The following is a 19,919-nucleotide window of genomic DNA, read 5'->3' on the forward strand; positions in this document are numbered from 1 at the left end:
ATTTTTCTGTGTTTTTCTTCTCTTCTTTTTGTTTGTTAGCTTGGTGGACTCTCTTTGTTTCGTTTATTAATAAAAGTTTCCTCCCTCCCTTTAGTCCTGACTTCTATGTATATGTGTTTACAGTGGCTGCTTCATTGCTGCTAGTGCATATGTAGACCGGTTGGCTATGTTCTCTGTTTCAATGTCCGGAGGAAGGTTAAGCTTCTACTTTATCCCTCTTCTTATGTGCCGAAACTAGATGATACATTAAAGAGGGTATTGCTTATTTGTTTGCTAAGTTTTCGGGGCTGATAAAGAGGAGAGGGAGAGAAGTTGGGGTCAGGGGAAAATAGAAGCGTTCTCTTAAAAAAAAAATTCCACAAAAAAAAAGGTAGCAAACTAGCATAAATGAATTCTAAATAGCAAATTGACATCATGGTGAAAGCTAGGGGAGCAAATTGGCAATTAGGCCATGAAAAAATATCCATTTTTCTAAAATAAAAGAGAAAAAACGATAAGAAAAGAAATTAATAAAAGATCTGACCATTCAATAAAATTCCGGAATCTAATACGCGGGCCACACTCTATGTACTCCCAATCACATTTTATGACTGAATTTTCTTTTTATTTATTTTTTTATTTCGATAAGAAGATGGGAAATAAATAAGTAGAGAATGTCCCTTTTATATCGACGTCAGACATATCTCTAACTGGGAAGAACATCACTCTTGAGGTTGAGAGCAGTGACACCATCGATAATGTCAAAGCCAAGATCCGGGTACTCTCTTTTCTCTCTCTAATTTTGAACTTTTTCATTGATTTCTCTCTTTCTTTCATATCAACCAAATATATAATTTATCGAAACGATTTCCTACAACATAATTAGTGTGGTTTTCTTGTCAGGCTTTTTCATCAGATGGGTTTGTAGTTATCGCAGTCTTTTTTTTTTTTTTGGGTGTGTTTTTCTCTGGGACTGAATGATTTTTGGGTGTTGTGAAGAGAAGTTGGTCTTGGAAGAATTTGATAGCTAGGTTTAGCGTTTCTGAATTGAGCTATTGACCTTTCTATTTGATTTTTCAGGTTTATTGTTATTGATAAAAAAAATCTCTGATTTTTTTTGCCAGAAATTGGGCCTTTTGAGAGATAAAGGAATATAGACTAGATTGTCAATCAATGATTTACCCTTTCCCATGGCTTAAACAGTTATAGTTGATTTTTCTTTTCTAATTGTATTGTCAAACCTTTATGTCATTCGTTTTCCGTTTGTGCTGTCCAATTAGTGCACATCGTGTTTCGCATTGTTCAGCAATTCGGTTGCTGTACAGGTATTCGATCAATGATCAGGTTTGTGTAGTAGCAACTCGGAACAGTGAACTGATTGATATACATTATGGCAAAAAAGCTTAGTGTTATCAAAGAACTACTTTTCATGACGAACGCAGTAGATGTATAATGTGAAATTTTATGATCAAACATGGTTTTTGGCCTCTCTGATATCTGCTGTTTCCTTGAAATTATCCTTCATTTACATTTTCCTTTATATCCAGCCATGTAATATACCCTTGTATTCAGGATAAGGAAGGCTCCCCTCCTGATCAACAGAGATTGATTTTTGCTGGTAATTAATTGGAAGATGGCAGAATTCTTGCAGATTATAAGATCCAAAAGGAGTCAACTCTTTAACCTGGTTTGGAGGCTGAGGGGCGGAACTATGATTAAGGTGAATGCTCTTACCGGAAAGAAATTGAGATTGATATTGAACCGACTGACCCCATTGACTGAATCAAGGAAATGGTTGAGGAGAAAGAGGGAATTCCTCCGGTGCCACAAAGGTACTTGTTTCTCTTTCTTCTCATATTCAATCCATCTAAAGTAATACGTTACTTGAATTTGAGTTATGTCTGGTTTTGTACTTTTATGAGTTTATCTGGTATGCATTACATGTTAATAAATTGAACTCTTAGTTTAGTTGTTTTTCATGCCTTTTATCATCCATGCAAATAATGCATTGTTTATGCTTTGCTGCCTGTGGAGTTTCTTTGAATTGAAAAAGAAGAGAAATGATTAATATGTTCCATACTTCGAGCTTTTGTTTCAAATGAGGCAGTTAGTAATGCATTGGTTAGTGTTTGGTTGTCTTTCACCACTATTGGAAGTTGTACATTGACTCATTCTGTACTTTCGAAAGGCTGTCGTGGTTTTCCATAGAACTTAGATTTGTTCGATCAGTGGCCAAGATTATCTTGTTCACTGAAGGTTGGTCGAGTTATGGTTGACTTTGCTTCTATTCCTGTTTGGGACTATTAGGTGCTCTGTATGATTTGAATCTTGGGTACCATGTAATTGGTGTATATGCACATTAACTTGACAACTGTTTTGGGATATCACCTACATTTAATAGCTTAAAACTTGCTAGAATAAAGTCTTATTAATTAGCATTATTGCTGTGTTCTTATTCTTGTCTTTGTTAATAGCTTCACATGTTTATGGTACTGGCCAATTTTCAAGAGATCAGCATCTAATGAGTTTGAAATGTCCCCAGGCTGATTTATGCTGGCAAGCAGCTTGGAGATGACAAAACTGCAAAAGACTACAACATTGAAGGTGGCTTTGTCCTTCATTTACTGCTTGCACTACGTGGTGGTAGTCTATAAATTGTAATATTGTATTGTAGTAGTGTATCTATTGATCGGTCCAGGCAAACTCTTTGTAAAGGCTTTATCGAGGCTTGATACTGTAATACATTTGAGCTGCATTACATGGCAGAAAACTTGTTCTTAGCGGGTTACTGTGGACATAGATGTTGGTGTTTTACTGTTCTCCTCTGTTATGTTCACAATCAATGCCCTCTTGGTTTTACTGTATACACGTTTAGCTTCACTTGGGCAAAAATTTTATCAATCCTGATTACAGTTATTTTCTGCTTGTGGGTGATCTATAAAACTTCGTGACTTGTGCTCCTTATGCTACTCGTATGTTAGAAAGAATGTGATAATTTCTTCAGAGTACCGTGATAATTCAACCTAGCAAGTATCTAAGAAGGGGAACTGTTATCATACTCGAAAAGTTTCACTAGCCAAGCAGGCTGTTTAGAGTTGAAAGCGTGTAATTCTGAATTCCTCAGAGACGGCAAACTGAAATGATTCCATAATTGATTTATAATATTCGAGGCGATTAAAATTTCACAGATCTCTTATTAACTTATGGTTATAAGTTAATAACACTGAAGAGGTATCCTCATTAGGGATGGCAATAATCCCCATAGGGTAGGGTACCCATCGGGTATTCGACCCTAATTGGGAGAAATTTTGAGGGAAATTGGGTAACGGGGATGGGGATCGGGTAAAGAAAAGTGTGGTTGTTGTACCGCTAGCCAACGTGGAATGCAACATAATACTAAATTTTGCAAAGGTTTTATATTAAATTCATAAATAAAGAAAAATATATACATTGAAACATTAGGTCCTCCTCAGAGACCTCCGGAGGACCGTAGCGTGAGGCGGCTGCCTCACTTCACACCCCTTAGCCTAGTCCTTACCGACTTCAACAGGTCTGTTTAGCATGATTTGGATTCTAGCTGCTTCTCTGCTTGCTTTTCATTGTTCTGTTTGCTTAAGAGGAATTATTCAGTTGTTTAATGACAATTGAGTTTTGGTTTTTATGTCATCCCTCTCATTTTATGCTTTATTTTGCTTAGTAAAAGTTTAGTGAACAAAACAAAACAGTCCTCACTTTCCTACCTGCAAATGTGCAATGCATTCCAGTGCAGAAACTTCCAAGTCCAGTCAATCCAACAAGAAATCAACCCAATTAAAGAAACAGTATTTCAATGCAAAAATTTTCTATTGACCTACTTTGTTGTGTGAAAGCAAATTAAAGTTACCAAATGAAATAAGCAATTAAAGTTCAGCACTCATATATAGACCTTGTCGTGTGATCACGAGAATACTTTTCTTTTCCCCTCAAAAACAACACTGTTGCCTTGTCATATAACCTTCCGGTCATCTTCCATCCCAAAAGCAAGGGTAAAATAACAAATCCATCAGTATGAATAATAAGTAGGAGACTTGAAGTCAAGCCAATTAGTATAGATCTCTATATCATGGAGGCATTTTCCAATTCCACCTTTTAAAAGACATTGCGGTCCGTTCCATATCTTTTTGAAAGCAATACATAGGACGTGTTTTCTTGTCGTCAATTTTAAAGAGAGGACTTGAAAGTTATAGTCACGGAACAGCAGTAGTTTCACTTTCCTACCGTCTCATTTTTCTTGGATGTTGCCGATGGATAGAAAGGAGAGGACTTAAAAGTACTCAAGCTAATCACAGATCTTATGGACTCGTTTTTTGATTCCATGACCTTATAAAGCAACCACCAGTCCACAACCATCACCAGTTTCCAATTATCACTTTCCCACAATACATTTGTGCCTGCGTCTAAACCTTTGCTTAAAACATGCCAACTCTGTTCCTCCATTTCTTCCTCTTCTTAATCACTACCACTGTTACTAACCTCATCCCCATAGTTCACAGCAACTGTATTGAAGCCGAGAAACAATCATTGCTCCATTTCAAGAGAAGTCTTGTATTTAATTCTTCCGAATCCGTCAAGCTCATAACATGGAAGTCGCGTACCGAATGTTGTTCTTGGCTCGGTGTAACTTGCAGCACTATTGGGAGTGTTGTTGGTCTTGACATCAGCAGTGAGTCTATCTCATGCAGCATTGACAATTCAAGCAGTCTCTTTCAACTTCAACATCTTCAGAGCCTCAATTTGGCCGATAACAACTTCAAAAGCTCTTCAATTCCATCTGCAATTGGAAAGCTTACAGAGTTGAGGTATCTGAATTTAGGTGATGCTTATTTTTCTGGGGTTATTCCCATTGAGATTTCACGCTTAACAAGGCTGATAACTCTTGATCTTTCTAATAATTCCTACCCCTCTTTTGCTGAGATCCAGAATTTAAGCATGCTAATTCATAACCTCACAGAGCTTACAGAGTTATATCTTGATTCAGTAGTGCTATCAGGACAAGGGAGTGACTGGTGCGAAGCCATATCATCTTCGCTGCCAAATCTGAGGGTGTTGAGCTTGTTTGGTTGTCGTCTTTCAGGCCCTATATGTGACTCCCTTGCAAAGCTTCAATCTCTGCATGAGATTGACTTGTCACTTAATCAACTCAATGGGAGTATTCCTTCATCTGTTGTTTCTCTTCCCAAACTGGAAAGATTAACACTCTCCCACAATCGGTTCTCGGGTCAAGTCCCTGAATTTTCCAATACCTCTTCGCCCTTATTTGACACCCTTATTTGGAAAACAACAATTTGGAAGGACAAATACCAACATCTATCTTCAATCTTCAAGGACTTCTGTTTCTCAATCTTTCTTCAAACAACTTCAGTGGCTTCCCTTTTAATGGTCCACGGCTGCCCAGAAATCTTTCATCGGTTAATCTTTCCAACAATAGCATGTTGTTTGATTACAATGGCAGTAAATCCTCCTTCCTTCAGATTCGCCACTTGATATTGGCTTCTAACAAGTTGAGAGCATTCCCAGATTTCTTGAGAAATCAGTCCATATTATACCACTTGGACCTTTCAAACAACCAGATTCAAGGCATGATACCTAATTGGATTTTGATGTAAGATCAAATATGGACATAACACATATCATCATAAAGTAATTGATGATTAGCTTAATATCAATCCTAGTTTAACATGGATACAAACAGTAAATCAATACTAGTGACTTAATGAATAGTGTATCAATTCATTAAGGATAGTAATCTATTGCTTAGTCTACAAGGAAGGCTACAAGTTGTGATACATTAAGAATCTAACTAGGAAACCTAAACCGATATGGATAGCTTTAATGGGAAGCTTCTTGAGGTTTAAGTCACCTATATATACAGATGAATTGGTCCCTGATTACTACCGACGTTTTGCATATTGTTCTGTCCATTGAGAAGCAAGTTGGTAAGTAACAGAAGGCTATATTCAGTGTTCGTGTTTGCAGTTGCATAAGATGGAATCCATGCCAGTAATTGCTGAAGGTAAGCCTTAATCCCTTTTATGATTGTGTGCATATGTTGTGAGCATGTATATGGTTATTTTACAATTGGTATCAGAGCATAGGCTCACAAGTATCAAAATCGTTTTAGGGTTTTGCAAAACAAACACAAAAAAAAAAAAAAAAAAAGGGGTTTTTGCTTTACGGACCAAGTCACTGATCAGGTAACTGACCATGTAACTGGTCATGTAACTGATCAAGGTAAGTTACTTAAGTCAATTGCTGCATCTGGTTAAATATCAAGTTCACGCTTCCGCTGTGATTTTTAGCAGCAAATTGGGGAAAAAGCAAAAACAGGTTTTTCTGTGAAATTGATTTCGATTCATAGCATGATAATTGAATTTTGATTGTGCTCAAGAACACTAGTTGCATTCCCGGCGTGCGTTAGGTTAGAGTAGATGGTGACCGGATGAAATTTACAATTTCTTGATTGTTCTGTGGTTTCTTGGAATCGAAACAATTTTGATTGTGCTTGAATATGCATGATGAATTGATTGATGATATGGTATTGTATCTGTGATTGTGTAAAAAATTGCATGAAGAACAAAAATCTCCCAGATTTTGTTTACACATTATTAAAATTGACAGATACGAGAGCTTAATTTTCTTACAAGGATGAATCTGGGTAGAATATAAAGTTAAAAGCTCATGGGTTTTGTGGTTTTCTGTTGGCATAAGTGATTATGATGCACAAAGCATTCTTCATTGATGTTGGCAGAAAACGATGATCAGGTAACTGACCAACTGGTCAGGTCACTGACCATGTAACTGGCCAGGTCACTGACCATGTAACTGGCCAGGTCACTGACCATGTAACTGGCCAGGTCACTGACCATGTAACTGGCCAGGTCACTGACCAAGTAACTGGTCAGGTAACTAATCAAGTAACTGATCGAATAACAAAACTGAAATTGTGTTTTGTGTTTTAAAACTATGCTTCAGTTTTATCTTCCAAAGAAGTGGTCAAGTATGGTTTTAGAATACAAAACAGCAATATGCGTGCTTGATGAAAATAAATACGGATACTTAGAAATTTTTCTTCTGTCTAAAGATGTGGATAAATTTCTTTGGATAACTTGTTTTCATTGAACATGGTATATTGATAAAGAACTCCAGGATGTTATGCTTCTGCTCAAAAGTGTTGCTTAACATTATTTTTGGTTATGGACTGATATGAATGCAAGTATGGATTGTTTAGGTTTTCTGTATGTTCTTGTTTTGGTTGCTTAAAGCTAAATAAAACACAGAAAACTTAAAGTTATTTTCTTTACAAATTGAGAACTCACACGAATTTTTGTTTTGCTCCTTAGGTAACTCTTACATGAACTTGAACAGTGTCTTGATGTTAACTGGAACCAACTATAGAGCTTGGCTAGATTCTGTAGAAAACTATATGGGAATGCATGAGAACATAGACTATTGCTTCACTGAGGATAAACCTGAAGAGTTAACTGAAAAGAGCACTAAGAAGGAAACTGATCTTTACAAGAAGTGGCATAGATCCAATAGAATGGCTAAGAACCTCATTCGTACCTCTATGTCCAAGACTGTCAGAGGAAGTATAGAAGAACCTGAGCTAGCATCAGATTTTTTGGAACTCATAGGTGCTAAGTTTAAAGAAAGTGAAAAGGCAGAAGCTGCTAGGCTAACCAAGGAGTTTCATGATTTGAAGTACATGGGTTCAGGGGGAGTTAGAGAGCATATTATGAAGATGATCAATATAAATGGCAGACTCAGGGAGCTCTTGATGGGGGTTAGGGATGAGCAGGTAGTGCATTATGCACTACATTCCTTGCCTAACAGTTTTAGTCATCTTAGGACCAGTTACAACTCTCAAAAGGGAAACTGGACTCTAGATGAACTTATATCCATCTGTGTGGATGAAGAATCTAGGATCAAGGAAGAAAAGGAACCTGCTACAACCATTAACCTCATTGAGAAGCCTAAAAGGAAAAAGCCCCAAAATAAGCTCAAGCCTATCAAAGCCATAACTAAGAGTTCAACAGCTGCAGTGGCCAAGGAAAATAGGCCATTTAGGTTCAAGTGCTACTTTTGCAAAAGAGTAGGACACATGAAAAAGGACTGCACTGGCTATAAAAATTGGTTAGCCAAAAAGGGTAAGATTTTTTCTAATACAGTTTTTTCTTTAGAAATTAATCTTATAAATGTTGAACCACAGTCTTGGTGGATAGATTCAGGCTCACCTATTCATATTACTAATTCTTTGCAGGGATTCATAAGGAGGAGAATCCCAAAAAGTGATGAAGTGAACCTGTGTGTAGGCAATGGCATGAGAGTGGCAGTCAAGGCTATTGGAACCTTAAAGCTCGATTTAGGATTAGGAAAATTGTTAGTTTTGGACAATGTTTTTTATGTACCTTCCATGAGAAGGAATTTGGTTTCGGTTTCTCTTTTAGTAAAATCTGGTTGTAGACTTGTTATGGATAGTAATGGAATTCTTATTTCTAAAAATTCTGTTCAAATTGGTTCTGGTGTTATTATGAATGATTATTTACAGTTAAATTGTTCAATGGCTCAACAAGAAATTTTACTTGTTGAAAATAACACAAACAGTACTAACACTTTAATAGGTGTTAAAAGAACCAAACTAAATGAAAAGTCTGCATTTTTATGGCATAGAAGACTCGGCCATGTTTCAAAAGAGAGACTGAAAATTTTGGTGAAAAACAACATCCTAAATGAACTTGATTTTTCTGATCTAACAGACTGTGTTGAATGCTTTAAGGGAAAAATAACTAATACTAGAAAGAAGACTGCATATAGAAGCCAAAATTTATTAGAACTCATACACACTGATATATGTGGACCATTTAGGCATCAAACTATCTGTGGGAATGTGTATTTTATCACATTCATTGATGACTTTTCTAGATACAGTTATATTTATCTACTTTCAGAGAAGGCACAAGCATTGAAAGCCTTTCAAATCTTTAAGTCTGAGGTAGAAAATCAACTAGAAAAGAAAATCAAAACAGTGAGGTCAGATAGAGGGGGAGAGTTCTATGGAAAGTACACTGAATCCGGCCAACAAAAGGGTCCATTTGCCTTGTTTTTGCAAGACAATGGAATTAAAGCTCAATACACAACACCCTATAATCCACAACAGAATGGTGTTGCAGAGAGAAAGAATAGGACTCTTTTGAACATGGTTAGATGCATGATGTGTACAACTGGTTTGCCTAAATTTCTGTGGGGTGAGGCTTTAAAAACTGCAAATTATATTTGCAATAGAACACCTAGCAAAGCCATAGAAAATACTGCTTTTGAGCTTTGGTGTGGCAGGAAACCTAGTCTTCATCACTGTCATGTTTGGGGATGTCATGCAGAAGCTAGGATTTATAATCCAAGCTTGAATAAACTTGACCCCAAAACTGTTAGTTGCTATTTTGTAGGTTATCCAGATAAATCTAAAGGCTATAAGTTATATTCTGCTCATCATTCACCTAGAATTTTTGAAACACATCAAGTAAAGTTTCTAAGTGAAAAAGTTCACAATACAAACCTTGAGGATTTAACCTCAGATTTTGAGGAAATTGTGTCAGATGAGAATATAAGTGTAGCATTGCCTTTAGAACAAGATGTAACTGATCATGTCACTGGTCACGTAACTGACCATGTCACTGACCAAGTAACTGTCCCTGGTCGAGTAACTGACCAAGTCACTGACCATGTCACTGACCAAGTCACTGCCCATGTAACTGACCAAGTAACTGTGCCTGGTCAAGTCACTGCCCATGTAACTGACCAAGTAACTGTGCCTGGTCATGTCACTGACCATGTCACTGCCCATGTCACTGACCATGTAACTACCCAAGTAACTGTACCTGGTCAAGTCACTGCCCATGTCACTGACCATGTCACTGCCCATGTCACTGACCAAGTAACTGACCACGTAACTGGCCATGTAATTGAACCTCAGAATCCTCCAGTGGCTCTGCCTAGAAGATCACAGAGAGCAAGAAAACCAACTTATGGGGGGGAAGAGAGTGACTACATTGTTTATCTGCAAGAAGCAGAAATTGAAATGGACTGTGCAGAGGACAATGATCCAACTACATTTAATCAGGCCATTGAAAGTAGTGAATCTCATCAATGGCAGCAAGCAATGGAAGCAGAAATTAATTCCATGAGTCAAAATGCAGTTTGGGAATTAGTTGAACCTGACCCCAACCAGAAGCCTATAGGTTGTAAATGGGTTTTCAAAACCAAAAGAGATGCAAATGGCAATGTAGAGAGACATAAAGCAAGATTAGTTGCCAAGGGTTTTACACAGAAGGAGGGCATTGACTTTACTGAGACTTTTTCTCCAGTTTCTACAAAAGACTCGTTTAGGATAATCATGGCTTTAGTGGCTCATTTTGATATGGAGCTGCACCAGATGGATGTTAAAACAGCTTTCTTGAATGGCGAACTAGATGAAGTGATTTATATGAGACAGCCAGAAGGGTTTGTACAAGCTGGAAGTGAAAACTTAGTGTGTAAGTTAAGAAAATCAATTTATGGCCTAAAACAAGCTTCTAGACAGTGGTACAAGAAATTTGATTCTGTGATTTCTACTTTTGGATTTACAGAAAATCTTGTTGATGAGTGTGTTTATTTGAAGACAGTTGGGAACAATTTTATTTTTCTGGTACTCTATGTGGATGATATACTTTTGGCTAGCAGTAACATTAAATTGCTTAAAGATACCAAGAGTTTTTTGTCAAGGAATTTTGACATGAAAGACTTAGGAGAAGCATCCTATGTACTAGGTATTGAGATTAAAAGAGATAGGGCACAGAGACTACTTGGTTTGTCTCAACAGAATTATATTACCAAAGTTTTAAAGAGATTTGGTATGGAGAAGTGTGCAGCTGGAGAAGTCCCCATGTCCAAAGGAGATAAACTAACCAAGAAGCAAAGTCCCAATAGTGATGTTGAAAAGGAAAATATGGAGTCAAAGCCTTATGCCAGACTTGTAGGAAGTCTCATGTATGCACAAGTCTGCACTAGGCCAGACTTGTCTTTTGCAGTAGGGATTTTGTCAAGATTCCAATCCAATCCAGGCCATGAACATTGGGTAGCTGGGAAGAAAGTGTTGAGATACCTGCAGAGAACTAAAAGTCACATGCTAGTTTATAGGCAAGTGGAGGATCTGAAACTCATTGGATTCTCAGACTCGGATTTTGCAGGGAATTATCCAGACTCCAAGAAGTCCACTTGTGGATATGTGTTCTTGCTTGCAGGAGGTGCTATTGCTTGGAAAACCATGAAACAAACACTTGTTTCAACTTCTACTATGCAAGCTGAATTTATTGCAGTATATGAAACTGTGTGTGAAGGACTTTGGATTAGGAATTTTCTCATGCAGACCAAAGTATTGAGTCACATTGTGGCTGGAACACTTGTAATTTATTGTGACAATGAGGCTGCAGTTTTCTTTAGCAAGAACAGTAAAAGGTCAAATAATTCCAAGCATATTGATCTAAAGTATTACAGTGTTAGAGAAAGAGTAAAGCATGGTGAAATAGCTGTTTTGAGTATTGACACAAATTCACAGCTAGCAGATCCTTTCACTAAGGCATTGTCAGTAGCAGCATTCCAGAAACATACAGCAAGCATTGGAATTTTAGCTAATTTAGATGCTTAGGTTCAGTAGAGAGTTAGTCCAGTTGGAGCATTTAAAATTCTAAGGTTTTTTGAGTTCTTGTGTTTTAGTTGTGATCTTTTATTTTGTTTATCACAACTTGTTTGTAATGACAGATTTTATTATTAATAAATTTTGAGGTATTTTCAGATTTTGGTTATTACTGCAGTTTTTGTTGAATGTTCTGAAAATTATCGATTTTGTGTTTAAAGTTATACTTGCTATCAGATGGCTTAAATCATGTGAAGCATGATGTTAAGGTTCAAGCAATATCTTTAAGCCATCAGTGTTCAGTAAATTTGCTTGAGTTTTTGGTTTTAGAAACATAAAGTAGGACCTAATATATGTTTACTTGTTGATACACATTAACATATATTGTATCACTTCTGGTTTGACATATGTGGATTGCAGGAGCTTGTGTTTGTGGTTTTGAAACTCTGCATTTTTGTTAAAATGTATACTGTTTCTTGCTCTGCATAAGTAACTGTGATCTGACCATGTTGGAATGGATTTTCGATTTAAGTTTGTTATCTGGCGCGCACTTCAGTAAGTTAAGTAGGTTTTGATGTTCTCTGGTGCAAATCATCGAGCATGATATGTGTGAGTCCAAGGGGGAGATTGTAAGATCAAATATGGACATAACACATATCATCATAAAGTAATTGATGATTAGCTTAATATCAATCCTAGTTTAACATGGATACAAACAGTAAATCAATACTAGTGACTTAATGAATAGTGTATCAATTCATTAAGGATAGTAATCTATTGCTTAGTCTACAAGGAAGGCTACAAGTTGTGATACATTAAGAATCTAACTAGGAAACCTAAACCGATATGGATAGCTTTAATGGGAAGCTTCTTGAGGTTTAAGTCACCTATATATACAGATGAATTGGTCCCTGATTACTACCGACGTTTTGCATATTGTTCTGTCCATTGAGAAGCAAGTTGGTAAGTAACAGAAGGCTATATTCAGTGTTCGTGTTTGCAGTTGCATAAGATGGAATCCATGCCAGTAATTGCTGAAGGTAAGCCTTAATCCCTTTTATGATTGTGTGCATATGTTGTGAGCATGTATATGGTTATTTTACATTTGAGTCTCAAAACTCTTAATTCCCTTGATCTTTCTGGCAACTCCTTTGCAAGTCTTGAAGCTCCTCTTCCTAATTCCACTTCTGCTTTATCTTCTCTGGACCTTCATTCCAACAAGCTTCAAGGTGAGGTACCTAATTGGATTTTCAGTCTCAAATCTCTCAATTCCCTTGATCTTTCTGGCAACTCCTTGGCAAGTCTTGAAGCTCCTCTTCCTAATTCCACTTCTGCTTTATCTTCTCTGGACCTTCATTCCAACAAGCTTCAAGGTGAGGTACCTAATTGGATTTTCAGTCTCAAATCTCTCAATTCCCTTGATCTTTCTGGCAACTCCTTGGCAAGTCTTGAAGCTCCTCTTCCTAATTCCACTTCTGCTTTATCTTCTCTGAACTTTCATTCCAACAAGCTTCAATCCCATTTAACCTACTTGGACCTCTCGGGCAACCAGATTCAAGGACAGATACCCAATTGGATTTGGATTTTTGATTCTCTGCAAGAACTAAATCTTTCTTGTAACTCCTTGGAAAGTTTAGAAGCTCCTCTACTTAATTCTAGCTATGTTCTGTCATCGATTGATCTTCATTCAAACCAGCTTCAGGGACATTTCCCCTTGTTCTTAAGTAGTAGTTATCTAGATTATTCAAGAAATAATTTCAGCTCTAGTATACCGACTGACATTGGTGACTTCATTTCTGGGTCTTACCTTTCTCTTTCAAGCAATAACTTTCACGGAGCCATTCCAAAATCAATATGCAATACAAGGGGTAATGTTCTTGATCTGTCCAATAATTCCTTGAGTGGAAACATTCCCCAATGCTTGACTCAATCACTTTCACATGTGGTCATTGATTTGAGAAGAAACAACCTGAGTGGCACAATTCCTGATAATTTTCTCAAGGGTTGCAATCTACAAACTCTAGACCTCAGTAACAATCAGATACAAGGCAAGTTTCCAAAATCTCTTGTCAACTGCTCAAAGTTAGAGGTTTCAAACATTGGAAACAATAACATAGCTGATACTTTTCCATGCTTTTTAATGAGCTTAACCACATTGCGTGTCCTTGTTTTGCGGACCAACAAGTTTTATGGAAGCATTGGATGTCCCAAGACCAATGGCACATGGCCTGTGCTTCAAATAATAGATTTAGCTCACAACAATTTCAGTGGTGATATGCCAGGAAGATTGTCTCTAACATGGCAGGCTATGGTGTCTAATAAGGATGATTCTCCAACTAACCTTGGATTTTCTTCTGGATTTTCTTCTGGATTTTCTTCTAATCACCGGTGCAAGAATAATCCAACTCTTAGAGAATGTTATTCGTATGGTGGAGAAACATATAATAGAGAAACATATATTAGAGAAACATATATTGACTTTTATTATAGAGATACAATTACAACTATCATCAAAGGTTTAGAATTGGATGTGGTTAAGATTTTAACTATATTCACCTTGATTGACTACTCCTCCAACAAGTTCAACGGATCAATACCTGAGGAAATTGGAGAGTTGAAATCACTACATGTTCTCAACTTATCCGGTAATGCTTTCACCGGAAAAATCCCATCATCATTTGGTAAGATGCGGCAATTGGAGTCCTTAGATCTCTCAAAGAACCACTTGAGCGGCCAAATTCCCCCCGAGTTTGCAAATCTCAATTTCCTTTCGCACTTGAATGTCTCATATAATCAATTGACAGGAAGGATCCCAACCAACACTCAGTTTTCGACATTTCCAAGTACCTCCTTTGAGGGTAATAAAGGATTATGGGGGCCTCCTCTGACATCGGATGTAGTATTGCCGCCACCAATTTTAAATGGAAGCTCAAGTGATCCGAATTCTGGAGATGAGATTGATTGGGATGTTATCTGTGTTGAAATTGGATTTACATGTGGGTTTGGAATTGTCATTGGGTCACTTTTGTTTTGCAAAAGATGGAGGAAATGGTATTACAGAGCTATGTGTAGTTTTCTTTTCAAGATATTCCCTCAGTTGGAGCAGAGATTTGGTAATCATAGAAGACACGTCTACGTAAACACAAGGCGTTGAATTGGTTCGAATGTAGTTGGACTCTATAATGCCTGAGCCTCACTTGGGCGTCTTTTCGTTGTTATCACCACATCTAGTCGTTGTTGTTACTGCTGTTTTTGTTTTTTGTTTTTTATTTTTTATTTTTTACCTAGTACTATAAATGTTGTGTAGTGTAGCATATCGTTGTGCTAGTCGTTTATGTAATATGGTTATTGTAATATATTAACTTTGTGTGACTTTTGTTTGGATTAATAGGTTAATAGGTAAGACGCATAGCTATGTGTTGGATATAAGCTGCGGTTCATTCCGTAAAATTTGAAGAATATAAATTCCATCTTTTTTTTTAGGGGAATATTCATTAATATTCACACGACTGTACAAAGTCAGCGCCAGGATATTACATACACCAAAGCATAAGCTCCCGAAGCACAATAAACGATGCTTTTGCCTTTTCGGCTTAACTGGAATCAAATCCCTAGCAAATAATTCTCATTCTAGAACTTCCTTGCACATTTGATAAAATGACTACTACAGACTAACAAAATCTTGATCAAAATAAAACTACATAATCCAACAAATCAACCAGTACATCCACCTAAGACCACAATTAGTATACTTCCATACTGGCCACTAGGCTGAACTTGCCACACATGTAACTTCACAAAGGTCAAGGTATAACAAAACACATAAAGTGCACGGCTGAGCCGAAACCCACTAAATCCACCAGTAAAGGTAAGGCCTTATTAAAAATAAATTGATTAAAATCAGCTCTTAAAACAAAACCCTAGCACAACTTAGTCTGGCCCAAAGATGGCCCAACCTAGAGCCTAAACTCAACCAAGGCAGAACTACACACCACAAAATCAAACAGTAGTAAAGAAACAGCCTTGAGCCGTCGACATCGACATCCCACCCCGATGTTATTTTGATTGATAGTTAACAATTGAATTCCTAGAAAAAATGTTAGTGCATGAATTTACGTTATTTTGACTGAAAGTTAACAATTGAATTCCTAGAAACAATGCAAGTGCATGATTTACATTGTCATATGTTGGGAAAATATTAATTAATCTGTCAATTTTAAAGGGTTGAAAAGCTATCAATCATGAAACACTAAACTAGATAGCCTGCCTGCGGGATACTGCGAGTTTGTGGCTTTTTTTCCTGAATATTATATACAATTGAGTAGGAACCACAATTTAAGAAATGTTAACCAAATATGTTATTGTTTTACATATTATAAAAGCTGGTATCATTCTGCAATATAACTTATAGATGCAAAGCCATATTGTAAAAGTAAAGCAACTGTCTTGAAGAATAACAAAGTATGCACTTTGGTAGAAGCAATACCTAGTTTGGATGTAGGTTCCTAGAAGCCTGCCTACTTAACACCGGAAAGGGATGACCCTCAGTTGTAAAAACATAATTTTGTTCAACGTACCAAAAACGAATCGTTGAACAGAAGCACCTACATAAACACAAAATTGCAGACAAATGTTCAAGTGCAACATTTTAGGGTTGAGACAGGGTTCTTTCTAGTAGGGAAACAACCCTCTTGTCTCAGCAACTAAATCAGAATAGTTCAGATAAATGGAGCAACTACTTGCATTCTCCATCTCAATGTGCTCAAAACCAGTAGCTCCATTCTTTGAATAGTTATAGCCTCGAATACATATTCTGACCTGGCCACCTGTGTGAAAGCTCAAATCTTTAGGACTCGAAACAACTAAATTAGAAGTTTAAGAAAGATCAAATTAAAATGAGACCAAAGCCTGACCTGCAAATCAAGGGAGAGTGGGACATTAATCTCCTCCATTTTGGCCACAAGGGGCAAACATGCCATAGCCAACTATTGCATAGTCCAAACTTTGCCATTCTGCATACTGGTTTATGCAGAAATCAATAAATGCAATCAGCAATGGACTTTGATGCAATAAAGCAGACAATATACTAAATCAGTCCTCCTATTCCCACTTACAGGTATTTTCAAAGGCCAAAAGGAAGTGATCCAAGTAGCTTACAGATAGATATTGACACAGAGGTCCAAAGCTGAAATGGGCATTTGCCTATCAAACAGTGTAACCAATTCATCAATAACTTGTAATCAAACAAAAGATTGAATAGAGACGGCTCATAAGAAAACAGAAGAAAATAAAAGCCAACGCGAAAATGAAGTCAGAATTTGTTAGCTGGGTGGCTCTGGTCCTTGGCGTTTACAGCTTATAACAGGGTAGAGTGTAAAACAAATCAGATATCCAATTTGCTTTGGCCCCAAAAGTGAAACAGAAGAGATTCTCCACCAAACCAAAATAAGATTATGGGATTACATACAAACAAAAGACAAATCCAACCCATTACCATCAAACTTCCCTCAAACATAAGAAGATACAATTTTAGATTCTTCTGCAAAATAGCCTCCAAATTCTTTGAATCCCAAAAATAGTGCAAAGATCAATAATCTTGACCAGAGAGTAGAGGAGAGTAGGACATGAAAATAAAATAACTACTTCTTTACAGAATTGACCCAAAAAAAAAAAAAAACGTTCTTCATAGGGCAGTCCTAAACTCAAAGACAGAGTTTCTAAAGTAATAAACATGAGAGACACAACAATACTATATACTGAATTTGCTTCAATTTGAAACTTCAGCTCTATCTCTATATGGCTGATAAATGACAGAGAAAAGAAACATGCAATGTTTGAATAAATGGTAAAATTTCAGGACAACTTTACTATTTATTGCTTTCACCATTGTTACTGGAATTAGATAGAAATGGTATAACATAAAATTTAAAAGATACCAGGAATCCAATGGCTTGCCTAATATGCTCGAGTTCATCCCAAGCTGAACCTGCATACTGCATTTTCGTTGTCAGTAAGAGTTTACAATACAATAAGGCAAGGTAGAGATAGTTTCAAGGTACCATCTGTTGCTTCATTGCACCAATGCTCTAACTCAGCCAAACCAGCTCTTATATATTCCCTATTACTAAACGAACAGCACTCCCGTCGTAATAGAAGGCTACAGAGAGATAATATATGAAGAATAATAACAAATAAATGTATTTGTATTAAACAATATACCAATCAAGGATAACCTCAAGTATGAGCATAGACTTGATACCTGTTGAATAACTGAACATTGGGGAAGGAGAATATATGTGTGAACTCCTTTCAAACTGAAGATGGAGGTACTTGGAATAAGGAACAAAAAATGTGTGTGTGAGACTGTGTAAGAGTCCCATGATATCCTGAAGCTTCATGAGCTATTACTGATGTAAAGGCAGATACTGAGATAAACTAACATGTTCAAACGTGGCCATTGACCCATGGCAGGTTATAAGCAAAACCCATGGCAGGTTATATCCACAATCAATGTGGTGAAATTCTTCATTTCATTCTGCCAAAAACACAAAAAAATATTGTGAACTACATAGGTTGAAGACTTTAAATTAATTTAGGTAAAGTGAAAGTGATCTCAATTACCATGAAAACATCGTTTGCTGTTAAGTGACAACATTTATACATTTACTTCTCTAAAACGTGCATCAAACATGGCCAAAAACAACCTTACTCAATCAACAATATGCATTAACCAAATTCTAGGCAATTTATCATCAACTGAACCTACTCTGATCAATTTACTCATTCCATTCTAATACCTGGATTACACTTAAAATATTGATTGGGTTTTGCAGCCACAGAAAATCATAGCAGTATTCCCACACATTTTAAAGACAAACCAGATGTCATTATCGCAACAACCTTCTTTCAGATTTGTGGCAAAGCGGAGACAGACGACCGCGGTCCCAACCTTACCATCACCGAAGGGGTACTAATCAATGAACCCCCGAAACCAACTTTCTTTTCAACAACTATAAGCTGTAAGTTACGGTTAGATACTGAGGCTTTTCACCCAAGAGTTCTTGCCAGTCTTATAAATGAAAGCTGGAATACGAATCAATAATGAAAGTCGTATGCCATACGTTAGAAGCCATAGACTTTTCTTTCTTTCTTTTTTTGACAGGCTAGAATATAACAATTAAAATACGTTTTCGAAATAAACAGGAAGACATCCAAGTAATTCCCAAAGACTCTTAACGATATATCCTGCAATTGCACAAGACAAAACCATGTTAAGTTTATGAACGCAAAGAATTAGCCGCACACAATGTGATAATTAATGATCAACCGATATTTTTTCTATAAGTAGATTTTGATTGATGAATGCTCTTTGTCCTTTGTAAGTTCGTAACGAATAATATTCCATGATCAATCAAATATACTGTTAAAATTAACTGAGTAACCACTAACCAGCATGATTCAGATTGGATTAAAAAAAAGAAACTAAAAGTATTGATGATTACTTGTGATCCATCCCAAAGCTGACCCCAGTAGACACTTTCAAATCCTCCTCCTCCAAGTTTGTTGTCATAATTAAAGTTGTTTGTCATAATTACTTGTGATCCTCCATGTTGGCTGCTTCTTTCCTCTTTGTTTTCTGTGCATCAGATTCCATTCAATCAAAACATGAGGTACATAGTATTAAAATAGAATTTTTTGAATGAATAAGCAAATTTCTAAAGAAGAAAATATTATTGCTAATAGCAGACAAACAGCAGCACTGAAGGCAATCAAAGACCAAGAATCGAAATACCAAATGGGAAAAGTTCAAGACACTTTTCTTGCTTGCTGGAGAGTTATACAAAATGGAATAAAAAAGATGAATTGCCTGTTGAATTAAATTCCATATATAATTTATCCTCAAATTCTCAACCTTTAAACTAAATTCAGAACTTATATGATGAGACTAAACCAATCAAAATCAAAAACCCATTTAACCCAACACCAAATTGAAATCACATTCAAACTAAATCCCACACTCCATCAAAACAAAAGCCAAAAAAGAAGACATGAAATTTACCTCGTCATTCCCATCGTTGCTTCCGAAACTGATTAATATTCAACACCTAAAAAAATAAAAACAAAACAAATCAAAACCAATGATTTAAGCTTAAACATTAAGTTCATACAATCAAACATCATTCAGATGATCCCAAAAACCATGCAATTTCCGCAAACCCAAAAACTCCAGGAA

The 19,919-nt window shown here is 36.6% G+C and overlaps 1 protein-coding gene across 2 annotated transcripts; it reads left to right on the forward strand.

The window, feature by feature from the left end:
• The first annotated feature begins 4,393 nt into the window (after positions 1-4,393).
• On the forward strand, positions 4,394-15,089 carry LOC112194331 (receptor-like protein 33). 2 transcript variants are annotated; one of them, XM_040516556.1, is made up of 3 exons: positions 4,394-4,817; positions 4,939-5,620; positions 12,797-15,089. In XM_040516556.1, the coding sequence occupies exons 2-3, from the start codon at positions 5,448-5,450 to the stop codon at positions 14,838-14,840; spliced, it is 2,217 nt and encodes a 738-aa protein (XP_040372490.1). In that variant the 5' UTR covers positions 4,394-4,817; positions 4,939-5,447; the 3' UTR covers positions 14,841-15,089. The 2 variants fall into 2 exon arrangements, with proteins under 2 accessions (XP_040372490.1, XP_040372489.1); XM_040516555.1 differs by having other exon boundaries at positions 4,394-5,620.
• Positions 15,090-19,919: the final 4,830 nt, after the last annotated feature.

Source organism: Rosa chinensis, chromosome 3, assembly GCF_002994745.2.
Source record: "Rosa chinensis cultivar Old Blush chromosome 3, RchiOBHm-V2, whole genome shotgun sequence".
In the NCBI taxonomy this organism is placed as follows: Eukaryota; Viridiplantae; Streptophyta; class Magnoliopsida; order Rosales; family Rosaceae; genus Rosa; species Rosa chinensis.

What these genes read in the sequence shown, in the direction of transcription:
- LOC112194331 (XM_040516555.1), top strand. Translation starts at nt 5,448, where the DNA reads ATGTTGTTTGATTACAATGGCAGTAAATCCTCCTTCCTTCAGATTCGC. An exon ending in ATACCTAATTGGATTTTGAT is followed by an intron (nt 5,621 to 12,796) that starts GTAAGATCAAAT and finishes TTTACATTTGAG; the next exon opens with TCTCAAAACTCTTAATTCCC.